Here is a 24,115-nt window from a genome sequence, read left to right as displayed (position 1 = left end):
GTGTTCCGAACGTATAATTATAGTGTTAGTAAAAATGAGGTATATCATGTTAGTATTCATATTTTATTATAATCTTTATATGAATTGTGGCTGACAACAAAATTGTCTTAAACTTTAAGTGAGAACTGGGCTTAATTATAGTTAAATTCAGCAGTAAACTTTGCGTTACAAATTCTGTGATATAGCTATGTATAGATACGTATATATGGTGCTGTAGACCCCAAGGGGTAGTTATTAATAACCTCAGAACACCCTTTTTGTTATCCAGAATGCATAACGTAATTACGATCTGTTGCTTCTGGTAAAATTCTAAATGAAACAGTGACGTATTAGCACCTAATTCTTAAATAATGACTGATTGCTTTTAACAAAATGGAGGCAAAATTATTGTAGCATATAAGTGTGTTCTACAGACTAAGAGCTGTCAGCTACAGAAGCCATGTGTTTTGTCTGCTACATCATCTGTATAGAGATTATATTTTACTGAGACCTGGAACTGTTTATATTTCTAAATCTTGTCTAAGCCAATAAAAACTTGTTGGTAACCCATTGTAGATATGAATTTTATAAATAACACCACTTTAATTTGGGTAAATCCTCAGATCTGCCATAGTGGGAGATGATTGTTTAGTAGTAAAATGGATTGTGATATAAACTCACAATACCAGAAACTGTAAGGGAAGTATACAAATCTGAATTTGTCCAGCCAGGCTTAGTTATTCTATGTGAGTGTATTGATTCTGTAAGTAGGTCTGTAATGATTTTGTGCGCACAATGCCAGGTCATTATTTCAGGGAACTATTGCTTGCTTAACAGAACTGTGTGTAATGCCTTTTCTCAAAGGGCAAAATTACATAGCGTACTGACTCTAAAAGGGGAAAAGAAACTTCTGCTTTAATGATGGGTTAAATGCTTCTCCTGTTGCATTCTGAAATGAAAATGAAATACTGTTGTTGAGGGGGCAGGAGGGGCATTACCCAGTGAATATAGGTTTCTTGCACGTAAGTGTGTGTGTGGTGGAGGAGGGAGCTGTAATTCTGCCTTAATTTTTCCTTTATTAAAAAAAAAAAAAAGACTACATAGGTTTTGTGATTGTTGGTCTATTAATCCCAAGAAAACCTTGCTAGACCCTAGGACCTAATGGTAGATGATAGTCTGTTTCCTTAGCAACACTTTCTGAAAGAAAGCAAGGGAAAACACTACAAATAGATTATTTTTTGTATGAAAGGAGGAGTGCATAATAATAATAAAGCTTTTTAAATGGATGCAGGTTTATCACATTGAATTGTACCATTTTGCAGAGAGAACTGAATTGTAGAATGTGAATTCTTGGTGGGGTGGGGGGGTGGGTAATGCATTACTATGTTTAGTGGAATAAACTTATTCTGTGTGTTGGATACATTTATGAAAGGTAACTTCAGATCTAGGAAAAATGGAATTTTATAATTCAAAATGATTACAGAATGGGCAAATTTATAGATAAGTGGCTCAGCGAAGTTTGGGGTTTCTTTCCTGAGACTATCATAAGTGTTATGTGTCTCATCCAGTAGAATTTGGTATAGCTAAGGAAACTGTCTGGAATTCAAATGCTTAGTTCACCATTTTATTTTAAAAGCTGTAGCTAAAGAGAACATGCAGAAATACCAGGAATTTCAAAAATACACTTCTTATAAAATACACGCTTTGAAAACGCCTTGAGCAAGCAAAATAACTTGCGTTAGTTGATGTAGTCTGTGATGTTCTGAATAAATCAGATATTCCTTAAATTTGATTGAATGTGAATGAGTAACTGGGGACATCCAGCAATTATTCAGTCTTTCCAGATGGGTTCCGGGGAGGAGCCATGTCACTTGTGACGCTCGTCTTTCCCACAACGCGCTTGCATTTCGGATTCTTCCCACGCAGTCTCCTTCCATGATGCTAAGAAAATGGTGCACACCCTCGAAGTTCAAAGACAGAATTCTTGTTGAGTTGAAACACTAATTTGAATGTCAAATTCCTATTTGACTTTCAATATTACTTGATATAAGTATTTGGGGGGAGAAGGGGAAGAATTTGGAACTGGTCACCCCTGTTTTCCTAGCAAAGCTTTAAACTCCATTACTGGAACTCTTGTTTTGGTACTATGTGTTTTTTTGGTTAACTTTTTTATCTTTTTGTATGGTACTCTTAGAGGGAACATTCTTCAAAACATTTCCTAAAAACCTGTCAGAATGGAAGCTGGTTTTTGTTGAGACTTTTGGTGACTTACTGGTTTCCTAAGCACTACAAAGACACGCTGTGTTAAGGGCTGATGCTGAAGAATACAGGATACAACTGTGCGTTGACATAGCGCAGAGAGGGGCATAAGTGGAATGTGTCTCAGAGCAGCTGTGTGTTAAAGGTTTTGTGTATTTGGAAACTGAGGGACGTTAGCTAGGATGGAAGGGAAGAAGTTGGCATAGAAGTTACCTGCTTCTGGGCAAACTTCTCCCTCTGGCTGTTCTCAGCTTAGTGATAGATGTTTATTTTTAATATAGCATAAGGGACATTTCCCACAACTTCATTGCTAAGAGGGGAAAAAAGAAAAAGAAAAGTTCTCATTGCACATACTGGCTAGTGCTGTTACATACTAACTATGAGAAGGCTCAGTTTGTCCCTCAGTTTCTAAGACAAACTGGAAATTGAGGTGCAGTGGTATTATATTAGATACCCTGTGTAGCAGAAGCAAACTTAAGGGCTTGAGGAGATATTAAAACGGTAGATTTCACATAAACTGTGTCTTACCAGAGATTAAGAGAGGTCAAAGGAAAAAGAAGTGTCTCTTACACTTATAAGCTGTTAAAATCTTTAAACTCTGCAGCTTTGCGTGGGAGGGACTGTGGGAAAGGAGTCTCAATTAAAGTTTTCAGTCTGTCAGCACCTTCTCCATTTAGGTGTCTTCTGATGCTTCCTTTTGAGACTGCATAAAGAAGAAATAGCACGAACTGGGTGTGGGGGACCAGGCTCCAAAGGCCCTTGTTATCTCTTTTCACTTCTACACAAAAATCGTGAAGCTTTGGAAATTGCATTTGCTATGTTCTGTAGTCTAGAGTGAAGAGAATTAAAATACTCTTATAGCAGGTTTTTATTGTATTTTTAAAATAATAGATACCTGTTTTTAAAAATCATTCCTGCTGACATCATGAACAAAGAAGTTATGTCTTTTGTCCTTTACAGAGCTCTACAGTTGAGCAGGTGGAAAAGCTCTCGGGAGAAGGAATAGCGTAGCCAGTTCTGGTTGGGCATGAGCAACCATATAAAATGGTGAAGAGCGTCAGAGGGCATCTAAGCTCAAACACAGTTCCGATTCTGAGGTAGTCCAGAAGTTGGATAGGTCTCAGCGCTCTGTACTACTTCAGTTTATGCAGTCTAGGTATTTGTGGGAATATGATATCTGAAAAGAGTGGTGACCTGTTTTAAATGTGATCATTTACAAATGGCTATGTTTTTAGTGTTCGCTTGAGGCATTAAAATAGGAGGGAATATATATGTACCCGAAAATATCATTTTTTCTAATATGTTTTAAAACACAGTATTAGGGACAGAAGCCCTCCAGGTTTGTCTCTTCCCATTGAATTGTTGATGCACTCTTTTATTTCTCCCATTTTCAGCTGTGCTCCATAAAAGTGTATGTTGGTGGTATCCCTAAAACAACCTACTATTTTGAGATATAGCTTAGATTAATTTAAAAAAAGAGCAATCTGATTTGGAGTTATTTTAGAACCAGAAATTGAACATCCTTCGATTTCTTGGAGACATGAATGACAATGCTTTGACACAGTTTGTAAAGCGTTTAATGCTGTGAAAGTTCTTAAGTAAACAGTTCCTTAGAGATATTTTTGAAATCTACATTAATCTTTTCCACTTCACAGATTTCTATTTTTATGTGAACTTTTAAAAATTGTAATTAAAGCTTTTCTAAATATAATTCTGTGTATTTTAATAAACACGTGGGGATACCTTTGACCATTAATACCACTTTCAGTAGGACCGATAATGGCATATTCTGCCTGCATTTTAAATATAACTTGCCGACTACAAAGTCTGTTAGCTCACTCTTCAGTTTAGATTTGCTATTCCAGTGCGATAGTATCTTTTCCTTTTACTGCAGATTACTTGTAGCAAAGGTCGATCGGCAGGCAAGCAGCCTCTCGGGCTGGAGAAGTCCAGGCTGTAAGTAACTCCCCCCAGAGCGCGGGGACCTGGCGCAGGTGTTGGCGCGCTCTGGCCAGCCCGAGCGCACCTGGTTGCTCTTGGGAGCTTCCCCGCCTGCCGTCAGCGGCGGCACCAGCCTCACGGAGGAGGGTCCTTGTCCCCGTGGTAATCACCAATGTGTTGTGTTGGGTAAGTCAGGGTCTGAAGCACGGTTTATCAAGCTGTTATCAGCGAGGAACTGCGGCTTCATCCAAGTGAATAATGTTTTGCCGTTTTATTTCTTCTTACTGCTTTCAGCTGAGTAGATTTTATTTGCTTTCAGTTTGGTTTGATTTGACAAGGGAAAAGAAGAAAAGCTCTTGGTTTTCTTAATAGTACAACTTTTTGATACCTCTGGTTGAATTAATTTTAATGACTTATACTTCCTTAATACCCCAAACTGAAGATCCCACGCTACCAGTACGTACAATTCATTTAGCAGTTTAGATACCAATCTAATTGATAGTAGCATTTTCAGTGTTTCATTCATAAATAAAAGTCAGGTTAGAAACACAGTCACACACCAGTACATTCAAACGACATTTCTCAGATCAGAAGATCCTTTTTTTTTCTCTCCCCTCCCCCCCCCCAGCAAGTGAGTGGTTTAGAATAAAAATATATTATTATGTAATGGAAAACTTATGCAATTCTTTTTCTTTAAATATTGGTTTATATTCCATTCGACTGAAGTGCCAATGTAAAGCCAAGAATGCATATAGCAAAAATGTACTCTGACTCAACTGTGTGAAGGTTGAAAGAGATTGAATATATTTAAAAAGTGCTGTGTGCCTATGTATATTTTTAACTGTTTTGGTTCTTATGAAAGACAATTAAAAGAGCTTTTTCTGTTATCTCTAGGCCAGTGATTTCCAGATGTTATTTTTAAAGCCCCACAGATAGCAGGTTGGTTTTGCATTGAAGAAAAAGTGTGTTTTATATTTATAAACACACAGAAGGGAAAGGGGAAATGTAGTTTTAAAATAACGGTTTGAAAGGTCATTCCAACCTCAGTCCTCCAACAGGGTATCGCTGCTTCTCACCAGAATTATTTTTGCATGTTCTGTCAAGGAATTGATGTAGCTTTTGTTTTTGTTGCCAGAAGCTTCTGCCCAATTTGCAAGCTGGTTAGCTGCCCCTTCCTCCTCTGTGCTGAGGATGCGCTCTGCAGTTTGCTCGCTTGGCTGCGGAGGGAGGGAGGGAGGGAAGGAGGCTTTTCTCCTTTGGCCTAGCCTGCTAATCCCACCCTGCATGAGCAGCAGCTGTGCTTTGTCTGCGGAGGTCGCTGCACTGTGCGCAGCCTCGTTCGTTAGAGCAACCCCCTCTTCGCGTGCTCTGCTTTTTCAATTACTGGAAGGACGACTTTCTGTTTTGTTGCTTGTAAAAACCATCTTCAGTTTTGTAGAAGTCTGCAAATACCTGAAATAAATTTTTCAAAAATGTGGGCTTCTAAGAACTGTTATGCACAGTTTCACAAAACTGTGTTTGAGCTGAATGTTTCTGACACTCAGGAGAGGAACCATTTGTGAGTTGCTTTTCAGAAAGCTGATGAAACCTGTTTCCATTTAAATTTGAAACACTTTAAATAGATACATTGAATTGTAGCTCTAATGGATGTAATTATGATTAAGCTAGACTTTTTGTGTCCACACCGTATCCTCATTTAACTTGGAATAATCAAACTTCTGTTGCTCTCAGTGTAATTCCCTCAGTTAAACATTTCTAAATACATATGTAGCAATTTAAGATGTTGCAGTAGTTGAAAGCTAAGTTACTGTAAGACCTGAACAGATGAAAACATTTGCTGTTTTAGGGCCTTCTGCTGAAGGAAAGACAAAACTTCCATTACCTTCAAAGGGAGAATTTGACTTGTAGTTTCTCTAAGAGGATACTAAATAAAATATTTAATTAGTAAGCATGAATCTTGCATTTCAGTTAATCTTGTAGTCAAACATATTCTTGCTATACTTTCATGTTCTGTAATAATCTTTATTCTGTAGCTGAGCTGAGTTTTCAAATGCATGGGATGTTACCGAGTTAAATGCATTCCTTGAATCCTTCAGTCGCTAAAGTTTTGGAGGCTGCAGACACACGAGGTCTAACCCGAACCTTTTGCCTCTTTTGCATTACAAAACTTCCTCTTTGTTCCACATCAACCGTTTTTTATTTGCTACCCAAAAACTAATTGGGAGCGGGAAGCGCGCACAGAGCCGCCACTGGCAGACTCGGGCCTGCGCGTGCTGGGGAAGGAGGTGCTGCCGGGGCAGCTGGCCCGCGAGCGGCCCGGTGCTCGGGGCCTGCCCCATCCGGCGGCTCCGAGGGCGCAGCAGCGGGCAGGCGAGGGTGAACGTGCGCCCCGGCGGGCAGAAGCGGAGCGGCAGAGTTGCCGGAAGGTGAACGACCAGACGAGACGGTGGCGGACGGCTGCTTGGTGGGTGGAGGAGAGGCAGGGCGGGCAGCGGGCCGGAGGCAAAGCTTCCGCGTGGAGCGCGCGTCTGGGGCAGAGCTCGGGCACGCTCTGGTGTTTGGCTGGTGCTTCGTAGAGCTATTGAGCGACCATAGCTTAATCTGTTAATGAGATTCACGTATGAAACAAAAAAACCTACACACATTTAAAAACTAACAGGAAAAAAATGTTGATTCTCCCTGTTCTTGCCCCTAATAATGACTGAAGTTTTGTCTTGATGCGGCTATGCTCACACCTCTGTTCGAGGGTGGCTTCAGCGTAGCAGCACTGCGCTACCAGAGGCAGTACCCGTAGGTGTGGTGGGGTTTTTTGTGTCTGTGTCCTTACAGATTTTCATGAAATAACGAGTGGCTATTTCTTTCCCTGAGGCCTTACTACATGTGACATGCCACAAGGGATTGATTTTATGCCTATACCAAAAGAAAAGGAAAAGGAAAAAAAAAAAAAAGGGGGCACTGGCAAGTGGTGAGATGCCGTGAGCTCCCATTGCAGCCTCTATACCAACAGCACTCAGACATGCTGCTTCTTTGTAGATGCAGTATGTGTAAGAGATTACATTTAGATCAGATTCAGCTGGTTTAAACATAATCCAAGTTGAGTAATGATACTGATGAAGCACTTATCTTAGGAAGCAAGCCAGAATATTATCCAGTGTATTATGAGTAATTGTATTCCAGTGCGGGTCCTAGGTTACTCCTAACTTACTAATTTGCTCAAGAAACTCAAGACTGGATTCTGTCACCTCTCATTTATCAGATCGTATCCATCAATAACTTTATTTTCCATAGTATTTTGTTGTCTCAGTTTTTTTTTTAATGAAACAGTTATTCCAGCACCTCAAGTAAGTGAATATGTTCTTTTTCCTTCTCAATTCACTTGTTAAATATTCTAACATGCCTTTTTCTTCTCTTGCTTAACCTGGCTATATACTTATCTGTCACCATAGTTCCTTGAGTAGTCTTGACTGTAGAACATAGTTCCTGTATTTGTGAGTAGAGTATCAAACCTGAGCTTAAATGTTAATTTCCACCCCCAGCATTTACTGTCTTGCTTGTTCTAAATTGAATCATATTGACAACTAATAAAAATGCAATTGCATCCTATTTTTATATGAAATTGTACAGTTTATAGTACTTCCAGTGACCAAAGTAGTACTGAGAACATCTAGTACTCATTTGTTCCAGGCTTTCAACAGTATAATAAAAATAAATTCTTTCTACAAGCCACAGGAAATTGAACATGTGAATGTTCAAATTATATTCATATATTTATATATCATTGCATTGCTGAGAAGTTTAGGAACATGCATACTTTTTTCCATATTTGCTTAAGATAAGGTTGGGGTTTTTTAAGTTAATAAAGAACTAAAAATATTAACTTGTACTTTTTTTAAATGATGGCTTGAGCACAGTTTTAGGGAGAATAATCTTTTGCATGAATTGCCTCAGTGAGAGTTGAATACAGCACTGAAGTGTCCTAAAAGATGATGTGCATTGACTTCAGTATATGTCTTGGGGTGAAAGTAGGAATCTTAGGTCAATATTGAGAGACTTGTTGGAGGTGTAAAGAATTCTGAAGACTTTACTCTTATTTTTGTGTTCTTCTTGAGTGGTTAGTGTTGGTCAAGCTATACAGCAATTGAGCAGTTCATTTTTGTTAATTGTCTAAATTTTGCCATCTGCTGGAGAGCTTTTTAGTGACATTATAATTTAGTCCAGCTGGAACTCTGTTAGTTTTCTGACTAGTCTTTTTTATCATGTTTTCACCAAACTCTGGTCAGTTTTGTTGTAGGGGGAAAAAAAAAATTAATAAGTATCTGGAATGACTAATAGGCTTACAGCGTTATGTTGTGTGATTGTTTTAAGTGCAAGCAATTTACTTTTTATATATCAAAATGGGACGTTTCCATGGCAGTGGACACCTTGTTTCCTGAATGCTTGCTCAGGTGCGACACAGAAACGGTCGTGCCTTTTTGCGTTCTGTCATCCTCCCTTATCCCAACTTGACGGTGGATGCTGGGAGGGGTGAGGGGGAAACGGGAAAAGGGCGAGAGAAGCTGCCTGTGCAGGAACTGTTGCATAGCTGCGTGCGATTGCTTTACCTTGCATCCCGCTGCAGTTAGAAATGTTGTGCACAGCCCTTGCTGAGCAATTCGGAGCTCAAACGACTGTTTTGCATGGATACTACCTTTTTCCTAGCTGACTTTGTTCAGGTGTGGAACATATGGGACATACCAGTTTAAGCTTTTTCGGTACGCCTGGGCAAATGCACAGTAATTGCACACTTTGTATTGTAATTTACCACAAGCTGCACCCCTCTATCTCTTAATAACGTGTTATGTGAAGATCTTGGATTTAGCCTACCTCTTGTTAAAGACATCACTCTAAACTATTCCCCAGGCTTTGCTATGACTTAAACAATGAAGTTGCTTTTTGACTTTGAGTGTAATAGACATATTGTATGTCCTAAAGTAATGCAAAATGATTCCCTCACCCCTTGTGGAATTAAAACAGTATGAGAAAAATGCAGTTTCTTTGACTTGGTTGTTCTTTTTTCACAATGAAGGAAAATAATGATCCCTTTAGAACCACAAAAGCACTGCAGAGTAAGATTTTGGCTTTAGGAAAAAGTAAGGAAGTTGAAGCTGTAGAAACTTGACTCTCATTAATGTAATCAAGACACTTTGCAGTATTACCTTGTGGGTTTGGTTTTTTTGTTGGTGGTGGTTGGTTTTTGCGATGATATTTTTCCACTTTAAGACCGTGACAGCACACACCAAAAAAGTCCTCCTAAACTTTAAGGACCTCTTGAAACAAGCTTTCATTGTTTCCTAAATATGTTATAGCAGTAAGAAAGAGAAATGAGTTCAAGGTGTTATGTCCATTCAGTGTAGCGTTGTTGTGACATAATGATAAATTGAGTTTACTTGGAAGCACCCGGACTGTGGCGGAATATTTCTCCGAGTAGTTGTCAGAGCAGTCGGATAAACTTCTTTGTTATTTGTTGCTCTTCTAAAAAGCTCTGTTTAAATTTATGGAAGCCTTAACTTTCATAGCTTCCATGGTTATGAGTGTTTGTGGGTTGCTGGGGTTTTCCTTGTTTTTGCTTTTTTCATATATCAGAAATTCTGTAATGGTGAAAAGTGAGGAGGTTGTTCATTTTCGTCTGGTATTTCTGCAAGTCTGACAGGCCCAGCTGAAGAAGTAGCTGTTGTTCACCTGCAGGAGCGTCAGGCCATGGTCCTTATGCACGTGCGCGTTAGCTCCATGCACAGCTCTCTTACCAGCTGCTCCCAGCGACTGCAGGCTCCCAGCAACTGCAGGCTTATTGAGAAGCAGCTCTGAAGTATCCCAGACCATGTTAGTCCTTCCACGTGGGCTGCAGGCTTGATCTGTGCATGTACCGTGAGTCAAGGTATTCAAAATAAGAAATCAAGATGAAAATAAGGTATTTCTTTGGGAATCATAAGCACACTCAGAAATACTGTGCGAAGACCTCTCTTTTTTTTAATATAAACAATTGGGAAATGAACTACAGCGCTTCCATGGGGAGAAACAAGGTCCTAGAACCACAGCAGTAATACCAGTATAGCTTGGTTTTTAGTTGCATGTATGGATGGCACAATATACACACCCAAGCACTGGTAAAGATATAATTGAAGCCATTAAGTCATCTTCACTTGCGACTCCAGTCAATATCAAACTTGGTATATATTAAAGAAGCTTTTTAAATTTTCAGGAAGCCTTTGCCTGCATGCTGTGACGTCCTAGTGACTATTGTATTGCCTGTATCATTATGGAAGTGCTTTTGCACAATTCGGTGATGGATGAGTTCAGATAGCACAAGGAACGCCTGTCAGGTATTTATCGTCACGTACAACTGCAGTAGGCTATGATGGGGAAGCAGTTGAATGCAGTGTATCATAATTGTCTCTATTAAGGTTTTTTATCAAATACCCTCAGGTGTTTGATTAATATTTAATATTTTTGTAAACATACTTTTCAAGAATTTCCAGTTGAAATGCTGGCAAAAATCCCTCATTTAGAGCCATAAATACATACTATTTGAATGTAACTCTTGTTAACTTTCCCCTAGTTACAATTTCACTTTTTCAGCATTTCTCTTGAAGTAGCCATGCTAAGTGGAGAGTGTTCAGTTATTTCTGGGGCCTGTCAATGGCAGCAACAGCAACTCCAAGTTTGTTCCCAACCACATAGCATTTTGATGTGACTTGCACAGTCTAACCCGTACCACAGTTGGGCACCTCTGCGATAAAGCACAAAGATGACAGTGGCCCATGGGAGAAGGTGTAAATTCTCCCTGCTTTGTTCTGCAGAAGCTACAGTATTGATTCAGAAACTTGTCTTTTTAAGCATATCTTAGTTCTTAGATTTAGAATAATTTTACCAAGAAGTTTAGGAGCCTTGACTTGAACAAGCTCCCTAAAGATCAAGTTTTTAGGTCTTTTGACATCTGAACTCAAAAAGCTTTGAAACCTGGTTCTTCTTGCACCAAGGCACTGTTATCTGAGTGGGAGACAAGCTCAGAAAACTATTGAAGTGGACACATAAAGGTTCCTCTCTTTTTGGTGGGCTCCTCTTTTGCCTAGAGGTCCTTTTTTTCCTTGTCACTCAGCAATTTGAAACTGGTGATAAAAACCCTGTATATTGGTTTGGCCTTCAGAATATTCTGAACAAACCCAAGTTTCTCAAAGGTGAATGTTTGAAACAGAGCTCTACTGTTTTCTCTTCCCATTTCTTAGTCTAATCTTACAGATAACGGACACTGATGTATTTTCTTCTAATCAGTGTATTGTATTAATCTATTTTCTAGCAAGATTCTGCAAGCTGCAAGAAGTCTAACAATACCCAATGCTACATAACTTTAAAAAATTAAAAAAGCTTAATTACTTTTGGTAAATTCAAATGAGCCGGGTGTATGTGTGTGTCCTGTGGCTAGTGCAGCCTTGCTGATAAGCTCCCTACAAACAAGTTCCACATATTATTTTTGTAAATCTGAGAGACCTGGAGAATAAAACATTTGGGGACACATCTAGGCAGTTTACTTCAGGCATCTCTAGTTGCCTAAAAGAGCGGCTCAATTGCTGTACTTGGTCAATGAAGGGAGGTTGCCTTTTCTAATGGGCCCTTCTAAACACTTAATTTAGGTGCATGCTATGAGTTGGCCTTTTGGGAATGTTATTCATTTCAAAGCTAAAGTAATTGTCTAAAATGGAGTATCAGAATATTCCTTCTTCCTTTTAAACTAGATGGCTGAATCCAAACTGCTGAAAACATGAAGACAGTGGTGGGGGAGGCAGAGGTTGGGAGAGACCCCTTCTGACGTGCCTCACTTTCCAGTGAAGAGGAAGAGCCAAAACGCCAGATCACTGTGTTTTCTCCTGCCTGAAACAGCGTTGCCGTTACCTGCTGCACTGTGCTAATTAAGTAGGTTAAGAACTTAAGAGAGTGGTGTCTGTACCAACTGGCAGCAAGCGTGCGGCACTCTTTTTACTTTGACTGGCACTTAGCAGCCTAAGGTGCAGGAAGTACAAGTGCTGTTCTTTCCCCTTCTGCCTCCCAAATGTAGGGGAGGGCTCAGGAAAAACGCGTCATTCACAGTTGTGTTGTTTCCTGGAAGTCTTGCAGTCTGACCAAAAAAAACCCAAACCCATTCTCTTTCCTTGCATTCAAGTGATTTGCTGATGCGTGTAAATCACTCTTTGAAATCTCTATTTGTGTTGGCAGGTTTCTGCTGGCCGTAGATAACGGTTGGTGGAAGGCTGTCACGCCGGCCCTCTTGGGCTGCCTGGCTTCGCACGCTGACAGCTGAGGGAAGGTTATTCATCAGAATCGCGCTTGCTGGAGGGGAGCGTGCTCTGCCCTGGGGTTTTTGACGTAAAATTAATTGCGGGTTGTATCTTGAAAGCTACTAGTTTCTTTAGTCTCTGCCATTATGATAGCTGACTTTCATTAGAAAAAGACTGGTGACCTGCATAAGTTGTCTCTAATTTCTTCCTGTTGAAGTTACTGAAACAATGAAAATCTCAGTTTCTTTCTATGGTTAGTAACCTTGCAAAGGAAAAACCAATCATTATTAACTTTTTTTTCCTTTTTTTTGAAATCCTGGCACCCAGTGTCTCTTGTTGCTGTCATATCTCTTTGCTGTTCTCTAAAATCCCGTGAGTTTGGCACTCATTAATTTCAGGATGTTTTGAATTAACTGAAGAACAATATCTAGGCCCTTTGGCTCAATGTTTTGACGTGAGCATTCCTCTATAAAAAGGATTTTCAGGGGCAATTCTGCTACACAGGCTTTTCTCAGTGAGAGAACCGAGAGTCTGGGGGTTGTGCGGCCTGCGAGAGGGGATGGGTTTACAGAGCAGACTGCCGTTAGGCAGAGGACTTAATAAACTGCAAATGTAGCTCCAGTTTGCTGTTTATCGAAAGAGGGCAATAGCTTGTAATCAGATCTTTAACCTGTTTTTCATATCTGTACTGAGGGTATTTAGAGAAATGTTGTTTACCATAACGTCAAGTCACCGTGGTTTGGCTTAGCTGTGCTCAGTATCGGAAGCTGCTTAATTAAGACAAAATTGACTATGGCAGAGTGAACCGAAAAAGCAATTGAAAATGTATTTTTTTTAAATGGGATTCGTTTTCTTAAATTTATCAGTTCTGTTTTGATTAGTCCTCGGGGAGCTATGTGTCTACATTGCAGGCTGAGCAGATTGTGAAAGAGAGGCTGTCGCAAAAAGTAGATTTTTAGCAGTCGGGGATCTTGGGTTCTGTTCCCGTCACTGACTCACTGTGCAAGCCACCCCGGCGGCATGACTCACCTCGTGTCTCTGCCTCGCTTGCACTTCCTATAAAAGCAGAGTATTGCTTAGATCATGCCCAGCATTTGAATGTTTCCTTTACTTCTCCTCCTTCTGTGTTTAAGCTCCTGAGGTAACTTCCAGTAACCTACACGATTCCGTCTAATTTTGCCTAGCCCCTATATCCGCTTGGGGTCTGCAGAGGGGGCTGTCCACTAAGAAGCAGAGTTTAGTGAGAAAATTGTTTCCTTCCTTACTATTTGTAATGCTTATATGCCAGCAAACTTTTTAAAGGACCTTTTAAATTCAATCACTGAGATGCACTGAGTGATGCAGCTTCATTGCTGTTCCTTATTTCTGTATTATTGCTTGTTACCCAACAGCCACATCACATTTAATAGCCAGAGGTTCTTAAAGACTGAAGTTATGTTTTGTGGGTTTATTTTATTTTTAGCATTTCTATAACCTACAGAAATTACAGATGGACAACACAGTGATGTATTGCATTTTGGTTCACCCGGTTGTACTATTTTTCCAAGTGATTCTAAGAACTTCCCAGGAGGAATTTTTCAGTGTAACAAGGTGTAGTCCTAAGAAATAAAACCTTTAATTTTATTTTTTGCTAAATTTCATTCTGTTGTTGCAATAACTCAAAATACTTTGAACAATTGTTTTTTCATTAAGTTTCTTCAACATCTTTAAAGAGTTTACTGGGGGTTTTGTATCCCAAATACAAAGGGGGAGTTTAGAATGGAACATAAAATTATTCAAGAACAAATTTTTGGAGAGCTTATGGACAGATGAATTGCATTTAAGTAGAAGCCAAGATTTGTGTAGCGTGGCTAATCTTAAAAACTGACAGATGAGTAACACCATTTTTTCCTGACTGGATCTGTCTTAGTAGGACACTCAAGATTGCATAAATATAACTTAGTTTAACTAGGAAGGCTGTGCGTGTGTGTGCATGCATTTTTGTCTTCTAAAAATAGTTTTCTTTGAACAGGATTCAATTTTGACTTTGCTTGCCTGCTTCATTTTTAACATGAAGCAGGACTCCATGTGGAAAAACTAATGTCCTTGTATTGGCCAGCTAGAATTCCTCTTGCTGGGCACTGCTTCTTTTCAACTCTTCAGTACGATGTACTTCCATTTAGTTGGCACAATACATGCAAATTAGTTCTGGGCATTAAGGAATAGAGAAGGTGCTTTTAAAATCCATGAGTTTTTTCTTTAAAAGTTGTTTTGAATTCTGTCTGTTGTTTCCCAACTTATTTTGCTAACTATTTCTACTTACCCTTCTTTTATTCCAAGTGTAACAGAAAAATTGTGGAGTTAATATTTTTTTTTCAACATGTTATTTAATATGCAAGTCTTTGCTCCAAATGGAATACTTTTATCTTTCTAACAGGAAGTTTGAGAGAAGAATATGGCATTGAATAAGATTACAAAAACATGTTCTAATACTACAAAAGTAATGCTTCCATCAAATAACAAAGTATCCTGTACAAATCAAGAATGGCTATACACAATGATACAGTGACTTTTCAATGTGAACAGGTCGGATCAACGACGAATTTTTGTGAAACCAAGCATATGTTATTATCTTGTCTGTCTCTTATGCTTGCTTTAAATCAGTCACCAAGAGGTATATTAACAGGACAAGCAAGGCAAAAGTGTCGATTTACATACGTGCATCTTTACAGAATGTATCCAGTGTTTGATAAGTACCAAATTGCTGTCTCTAGAAACCAAAATTCTCTCTCCCCAGAGCTGGAACAACAAAAGTAAAGCTCATGCAAGCTTTCTTCCGCTTGGTAAGCGTGGAGATCTGCTGGTGTTTCCGAAAGGCGATGCCAGGCTCCGGGAACCCTTGAGAACACAGCTTCTGTGCAATGTGCCGCTGTACTCCACACCGTCCCCTGGTTTCGCCGACATCGCCAGGACAGCCAGTCCATGATTTATTCACTGCCTGCAGAGCTAAAGGCTTACTGAGTCAATGCAGTCTTAAATAAGGACAGTGGCTGAATTCTGAGGGGTTGCGTTTCTAAAGAGGTGTGTGCCTCCTGCTAACCAAGCCTTAAAACATGCAAAAAGGAAAACAGTTCATCTGGGAATAGGTGATACCAAGCTTGTCAGCTCTTAAGTTTTCAGAAGATGTCTGAGCATTTGTTTCAGAGTTTCAACCATGCTCATAATAAAAGGATGACCCATAAGGAGTCTGATACTCTGTAACTGTAATATACAGCACTTAAGGTAAACGTGTCCTAGCTTTAAAGGAGTATATGATGCACCTAGATCAGACTGCTTAGAGCAGGGTTGTTAAGCTTAAGCTAGGTCTCTTAAATCTGACACCTGATATAATTGCTTGACTATATTAGTTGTATTAGCAGACAGAATAGTTTATATATTCTGTATATTCTGTGTAATTCTGTACAAATTAATGCGTTCTTTTTGGCTTCTCCCTTCAGTACTTTGTGTTCTAATTGTTGATTCTTTGTCCACACAAGTGTCTCCAAATCAATTTTAGTTTTAATTATATAACGATGAAGACAAAGCTGTTTTAAAAGAAAACAAATTGTAATCCGGGATCTGGAGGCAGGGAAAAGAGGGATACAATAGTAGCAGTACTCTATACCAATGAGTAATATACCAGGCACAGTGGTTTCCCAGGCTTTTAGTCAAATCTCTGACCAGCTTGTTCTGCCAGCTAGTTCACTTTTCTTTGGCAGCAGCAGTGTTAGCCCGGGGTATGTGCACGGGCCCGTGTAGCGATGGAGGTGCTGAGGAGCAGCTTTTTGGCAGGCCCCGCATATAAAATAAAACCTGGCAATTGAGAAGGAACTACTCCAGGTACAACTGAAATGGCTCTATGGTTTGATAAGCAGTGTGGCAGATATGGTGAGGTAGCTGCCTGAAAGCAAGATGTTTGTGCTAGTTTATATTACTGAATAACGCCAGTTCAGCTTGTTAGTAACATAGGTGAACTTCTAGTGCATTGCTCTGCTTTCACTAAAATTTAAATATTTTGTTCATCGTATATGCTTGAGGCTTCTTATTTTTTTTACCTTCATATGTGCCTCTCTGCTTCTGCTGTATTCTCTTGAAGGTTTCATTGCAGATTTTTATCAATATTCAAATGTGTCATGATTCACCCATCTTGTTTCAGAAGATTATCAGCGAGTTTGAGCAGGCTAGCTGAGACATGGCTTACCTGTATGATATATGATATTTATTTCTCTGCTACTTTACAGGTGTGTTAGATTAAGGATGGTTTCTCATCTTAGTAATGTCAGTGCAGCAGCTATTCCTCTTTAGTAATTGGGAATTTACCTGAGACTTAATGTTACTGGGAGCAGTATGGGCTTTTGCCCATAATTAACCTTTGCCTCAACAAGCTTAAATTCACAAGAGCATTTTAGCAGCTTTAGGAAGGGGAAGTGAAAGTTGCATAAATTCCTAAATTTATTAAGTATTTTTACACAAACTGATGTTTTTTGAAGGTTGTAAATTCATATAGTATGGGAAACATTTTGCATGAAGACTGTTGCATACATTATGAAAAATAGGTTTAAACAAGTGTTGGCAGTATCTGTTGATTGTACGAGTTGATCTCTGGTGTTGCCCTGAGACACCGGGCAAGGGAGGAAGGTAGCTCTGGTTCCCAGCGGTTGCAAAGGTAGCTTTGCAAACTGCAGTATGTAGTTTGTTAATGAAATATTGCCTGTCTCTGAGTGCTTTTCAGTAGTGTATCCAAATAGATTGGTTAGGTGATAGAGGTACAGTATACCTCAGGGAAATTAGAAATTTGAATATAAGCAAACTTTCAGTAGCGGTGGATTTTGTTTGGATAGCATTTTTCTTAACCAAAACATCAAACTAAAAAAGGTTTGGGCTTTCTGAACATAACTTTTTAGTTTTTATTAAAAGGTGTGATGAAATTTCAGAAGCATATACCCACGCACTTATTAAATAAACCCATGGAGAGCTTTTAAATGCAGAGATACCATCTCTGGCTCAAAATCCCTAAACTGTAAGCAGCTGGATTCCAGGAGAGCACTCCAGGAAAGCATCCCTGGATATTTAGTGTTTTATTTACTCTTATATTCATTCCTTCTGGTATCTACTGTTGGTTATTACTTAATACTGGGCTAGATGGACTACTGGTTTGACTTGGTACAGCTGTCCTTTTGCTCAGCGTGTCCTTTCCACATGTATTTTTCCCACGGGGAGGGGTATGAAAGCTGTATGGTTGTTCAGATTTTTGCCTTTTGCTATTCTTCTGCTGTGGCTATACAAGTTGATCTCTGGTGTTGCCCTGAGACACCAGGCAAGGGAGGAAGGTAACTCTGGTTCCCAGCAGTTGCAAAGGTAGCTTTGCAAATCCTGGCAAGGGTGTCTTGGAGAATATCATCTTTTGATACATCATCAGTTAAATATCACTGCCGTTATGCTTTAAATCTCCCTAGTGTCCCATCCAAAGTCCCCAATTCTTCTGCATGTCTGCGTAGCCCTATGTATCCTACATAAGTAAGCTTAGTCAAAGGATTTGCCTTGACTAGTTGGTTACAGTCCCAACATCTTTCCTGTCTGTGGCAGCTTTAACTGACATTGCCTGGAATTACTCCTAAATACTGGGTAGAGGAGACCCACTGGCCATTACATAATTATACAATGAATTTTTCTCCAAAATGAAATTCTTAGTTTCCTGCTCTTTTATAATGTGAAAATACCAAAGCTTGGAGAAGGGCCCCTAGTAATTCCAATATTTTCCTTTTTTGTAATCATAGCATGTCGAAAGAAAGCCTGACTTTTTCCTCCAGGAAGAAAAAAGGTTCTGTTTAAATTATGCAGCGTATGGCATGAGTTCATGATGGCATGCTAATTCTGGATATACATATGACAATTTCCTCTAGCTTAGACTTAAAAATTTTTTTCTGTATGCATTATTATTTGGTCAGCCCTAATAAAGTTATACTGCTCCTCATGTCAAATGGCTGTATCTGATCCAGGGACTTCAGCTGTATTCTGAGCACCATGGTCCCAGCTGTAATCGCAGCAGCTAATGGCAATGCCTGGCTGTATGCTGGGGCAAAGGAATAGGATTGATCTGTTAGATGAAACAATGAGACACTGGAAGCTTGCTAGTACTTTACAAGTCTCTTGATGTTAAATTCTTCTCATTCACCAAAAGGGTCAGTTAGCAGATCGCCGTTTGCATTTGTTGGACATGAGCGTGATCGTATTTGTGTATGACATATCCCAGATCTTAAGAGAATAAGCAATGATGTGATACCAGACTCATTTTAATCTTCCCCTTTCCAGTTTAATGGGTTCTTGAACCAAACTTATGCAAATAGATTCTTACAAATTTTGTTGTTCCTGATATTGCTAACTGTGCCCCTGTTAAGTATTTGCTTTGTCAAGGGGCTTTGGCATGTATGTGGATAGTTTCTCTCTGGACTGAATTTTATCCCATTAGGTATGTTTTTGTCTATATAATGGTACCGTAGCTTGCGGCTTAGCTGTTTGCAAGCTTCTGTGTTACTAATCATTACCTCTGCTTTGCAGAACAGCTTCAAGTCCTGTAGGCTAACAGATCTGTAGTACCCTTGAATATTTTTACCTTTTTATATTCAACTTTGCCAATAAACATAAATATTCCTCTTGTTTGGAGAATTTGTGCTTGAATTTTTTTTTCACTGATTCATTAAACAAGTGCTACAGTTTGATTACTGCATTATTGGTTTGATTATTGCAGGCTATAGAATTTCCCCCATTGTTTAGTGTTGTATAGTTTAACCTTCTTGAAAGGAATTTACTAAACTTCGGGAGGAAGAGCTGTTCTTTTGTTTTTTTTAACTTTTTCCAAAAACTTTCTGTTGCTTCATTAATAAGATTGTCACAGTAGCAAAATCAGCTCAGGAAGGAATGACAACTTAGAGCACCTATTGACTGGCCAGCCAAGAAACCTGAAACAAATGTCTAAGGAAAGAGTTTGGAGTGTTGTTGAGTGTATTATTGCATTGACAGCTGAATTATCAGAGTGGTCATCATTTCATCAGGTTTTTAGTTTTGTTTTGTGGGGGCTTTTTTGTCCCTTATACCTTTCATTTGATTCATTAGATCCTTCAACTTAAACAAAAACAAAAACAAGCAAACAAACAAAAGCCCTTTGAAATTCTGTTTTGTCTTCAACAGTGCCCTTAAAGATAGTCGTTTCCCCCCAATGACGAGGGATGAGCTGCCACGGCTTTTCTGCTCAGTGTCTCTGCTCACTAACTTTGAAGATGTATGTGACTACATGGATTGGGAGGTAAGGATTTCGGATGTCCTTTAAGAAAATTACTTTGATACCGTAAGCCTCTATAGCAAAAGGCACAACATTTAAATTATCTGCATGTATTTAGTGTGGTTGTCATTGTCTTGCACTCTGTGTATAGATGCAAGAGATCATTTTGGTAGAATTGCCATCATCTTGGAAGTCTGAGTTATGAAAATAGAATAAAGTTGTTTTCATGCCCACTTAGATGGTCAAAACAAAGCGAGTGGCCTGCATAGCTGGCCTTTACCTCTTTTTCCTAAGACTGCATAATGCAAGGTATCGTCTGAGTGACGATGCCCTTAGACCTTTCTTGCAACATAGCTAACTACAGAAACCTGCCAGGTCAGTCCCTTGAGTCTGGAAAGAGGATATACCAGTATGAAAGCTGATAGCCTGATGTATGCTTCTAGAAACGTGCACTGCAAAAAAAGAAATCCCTAACCAAGCTATCTCATCTAGCTTGTAGGAGTGAGCCATTTATCTTTCCCAAAGCCTGTGCTTTCAGAGTGACTGGCCTGCACAGACCCCCACAAACCCCTTACAGAGTGAGGCCAATAAATCATTGCTCTAATTTTTGTTTGCTAATTACACATGGAGCAGAATCTATTTTACTTGCTTGGTTCTAGGAAACCTGCATGCGTTCTCTTGGGACAGCAGCATAAAAGTCACAGATGAAGAAGCAAATGCTGCTTTTAGACTTACTTCTGGGAAAGTGTACTGAAGTGTTATTCTCTATTCTTATGCTCTTTCCCTATTATTTGTTTTTAGATGCTTGCAAAAAAAACAAGTTACTGGGTTTTGGATGAACCTTTTATCTCAGCCAGTATAACTGTTGTGTTACTCTTAGTCTATATTAGAGTAGATGTAAAAAAAATTTTTGAAATTGTCATATATGACAGCAGGGGCATGTTATAATACCAGAGACACCACACAAGTTCCAATATTCCCCTTTAATAATGACTTAGTCCTACTAAATATTTAGGGTGTTGAGCATACACAACAACAAAAGCATATTGAATAGAAATTTTGTTCACTGTTAAAATGGTAAGGGGCCCTACTGTGGTGGTCTCCAGCCGTAACCTCAGCAGTATAAATTCTATGGTAGTTGAAAAATCTAATAAAAATGCATTTCCTGTTCAACTCATGACAGAGGCTTCCTATCTTCTGATGCCTCCTGCAGAATACGATGAATATATGTTTCCTTCGCGATTAATCAGCATTTTCACCATAAACAAAATTAATCTTTACTTAATGTCAGACAAAAGCATAAGTCTTAGCTGAAACTTTGTGTGCGTTCTAAACAAGAAGTAGCTTTACTTCAGGGGAGTAATTTATCTTGTCTCTGGGTCCTAAAAGTATCTTTATGTTTTATTACAGTTTTGAATACTTCAAAACACAGTTTGACTTTAATATTAAACTTAAAGACTAGAAGTCAAAATTTTAACTGGTAGAATTTTTCCTGGTTTACTAGGTTAACTTTTGGTACTTATCCTAGTGATGTTTTGGATGTAACCATTTAATTAAATTTATTAAAAATTAGGCTATGCATACACTCAGAAAATGTCTCTGTAGAAGTGTGATGTGCCAAGTAATATCTAGCTATTTCCATGCTATGGACTAAAATTATTATTAGATGCTATTTTATTCTCTCAATAATAAACTTTTAAGATGACCACAATATTCATCCTTAAAAATCTGAAACCAAAATCTGAGCTCAGAAAATCCTCTCTCACTTGAAAAGACTGGACCTTAGCTTTGCTCCTTGGAGACCTTCTCCTAGTTCATAACTTTAATGTTTGTATGAAACAGAGGATTTTACCTTCTATATCTTATGGCAGAATTCTTCAGAATTCAACAACAGAGGAAACAAGTTTTTATAAAAATTGAAACTTTAGTCTGTGGAGCTTAATACAGAAGCGTAGTTTTGCTCAGTTAACTTCTGCAAAAGTCACCTTCTGGTATCTCATGATTTTCTTACTGGAGAGGCCAAACTTACTGGGGGAGAATGGAGGGATCAAAAATAGTCTGTGTTATCCATTTGCTTGGTCACTCTCTCCTATTTCATTTAAAGTTTTTTATTACTAGGCTTTTAAAGCCTTTAGCAAATTGCTAGGAATTTTAAGAAGTGATTACAATATACGTCCCATGTTGGGGGCAGAGGTTGCTTTTTCATGGTTATTTTTCTTTCTTTCTTTTTTCTTCCTACAGATTAAAGATGCTTCTGAAGTGATTGTATCATATATAGATTGTATCATATATAGATAATGCGCAGGGTTTCCATGCAAAAGGGGGAGGTGGGGGAATAAGTAAATATGAGAGAGAGAATTTGTCATTGTTAGTCCTTAAAAGAATGATTCACCACTGGATGTGCCCCTCTCAGTGAGAGAGCTTATGTCACCCATGTTTCTTTTGAGGGAGCTGCAGTTATGCAATGTTAATGGCAAAAAGACATTTCAGGATGGCTAGAATATGGCGTAAAGAGAGATTCTTCATCTGCTGTCCGGTATAATGCTAATTTCCAGATCATCCTGAAAAACATCAGCCTGGTTAGGGGACCTTACTTCTGTAGGTGTGCTGCTGATGATCTTGTGGGAGCTAATTTAGCAATTTGCTGACAGAGGTCAGAATAATTCAAAATTACGGATTCAGACAACAGGTAGCGCTCTGGCGGCTTAGAGACAAGATCCTTTGAAGGCATGGCTCAGGAGTGGCTCCTGTGTCCTGCGGCACTGAGATCTTCCTTTCTCTGATTAACTGTTTGCCCAAACCGAAGAAATGGGTATTTCAGCTGTAACCAGCAGTGAGGGATCCTTTGCAGCAGACGCAGCAGCCAGGTAGAAGGGGGCATGAGTGAACTGACTGCCATTAGCTCCCATACGATTTTTCAAATTGCTGCTGTTTTCACCTTTTATAAAGGTTTGTATTTTCTCCTAGTTGCTTTCAAAAGACCATTTCAGTGCAGTGGTTCAGGAAGACGCTTCCTAAAACGTAACCGAGGATCCGGATTTGCCTGTGCCTGTGTGTGGCTGCTCCGTGCTGCAGCCGCTGCCCCGTGGGAGACGGCCGGGGGGCGAACGAGCCGTTTGCTCGTTGCTGCCAAACACAACCGCGACGTCGTTTTGCCGCGCTCTGGCTGCGGCTGGTGCGGGGCGTCGCAGCCTTCCCGCCACACGGAGACGGGCTGGCGTGCGGCTTTGACAGGACTGCTCCGTTACGAGCCGCCATGTGTCCGGGTCGGGGCCGAGGCTCCGCGTGTCCCGCCGCGGCGATCCTGCGGCTGTCCGTTCCCGCGCGAGCGCGGCCTCAGCCGCCCTCGCAGGCTCCTTAAGCTCCTCGCTCGGTCTCCGTCCTTCCACCAAGCCTTCCCTTTCCTGCACAAATTAGGATTCCTTCCTCCAGGGCCCGCCGGCTTCGCCGTTGGTTCCCCGCGCGGGTACGCTTGCAGCCCGTGTCGCGGCGGTTGCCGCGCGGGTGGTTAGCGGCACCCGGAGAAGGAAGGCGTGTGGAAACGTTCGCGTAGGCCGCTGCGAAGTTTGATGGCTCCGGGTCCTTTAGGCCAACTTGGGCCTGGTTAGCGAAGCTCGGGTCCGCGGCGCGGGCGGCCGAGGCGGTAAGCAGGAGCGCCGGGCTGCGCGTGCGGGTGCCAGAAGCGGCCGGGCCTCCCGGAAGGGCGCAGGCGCCGTGCTGACGTGCCGCTGGGCGGTGCGGCGCCGCCTCGGGGCTCCAGGCCCGGCGAGCGAGAGGGCAGGCGGCGGGAGGCTCCTACCCTCGCGGGGCAAATTCGTGCCGTTGTACCTCTGCCGGTCGCTTTTCTAGAAATACCGAAGCAAAGCAAAGTGCTGCTTTGATTTCTCTGTCTAGCTTGAGCTCATATTAGTGTAAATGAGCGCCTGTTACTATTTTATCGCTTTTCTCCCTCATTTCACTAAGAACCTATGCTTTTTCGCTACCAGGTAAAGCCTGCCTTGCTGATTCAGACACACACCCCCCTCGCCCCCCCAATTTTCTTATTACAGTGTCATAAAACATTACGATTGTATGGCAGTGTAAGAGGAAACATTTCAGAAAATATGATTGTAATTCCAGTGAGGTAATAAATAACTAGAATTGATCAGCTGCTGCTTCTTAAAATACCTCGAAAGAGCTGTTTGCCCTGAAGTTGCTTTTCTTCAGTAAAATAAATCTACCAAATTGTACATGCTTACTCTGGTGGTACGAAAGGCCCTTAGCTTGTATGCACTGGTTTAAATATTAGCTTAGATAGTTGTAGCCAATAACGTTGACTGAAAGGTGGCTT

The 24,115-nt window shown here is 40.2% G+C and overlaps 1 protein-coding gene across 2 annotated transcripts in view; it reads left to right on the top strand.

Moving 5' to 3' along the window:
- AMMECR1 (AMMECR nuclear protein 1) overlaps nt 1–24,115 on the top strand; it is a 105,101-nt gene that overhangs the window by 69,706 nt on the left and 11,280 nt on the right. For both annotated transcript variants that reach the window (XM_067304323.1, XM_067304324.1), the window contains one exon: nt 19,695–19,809. In XM_067304323.1, coding sequence (XP_067160424.1) covers nt 19,695–19,809 — 115 coding nt within the window. The remainder of the gene's footprint in view (nt 1–19,694; nt 19,810–24,115) is intronic.

The sequence above is a fragment of the Apteryx mantelli genome, chromosome 13 (assembly GCF_036417845.1).
Source record: "Apteryx mantelli isolate bAptMan1 chromosome 13, bAptMan1.hap1, whole genome shotgun sequence".
NCBI lineage: Eukaryota > Metazoa > Chordata > Aves > Apterygiformes > Apterygidae > Apteryx > Apteryx mantelli.
The sequence above is the reverse complement of the archived record's forward strand: the minus strand, read 5'-3'. Positions and strand labels throughout refer to the sequence as shown.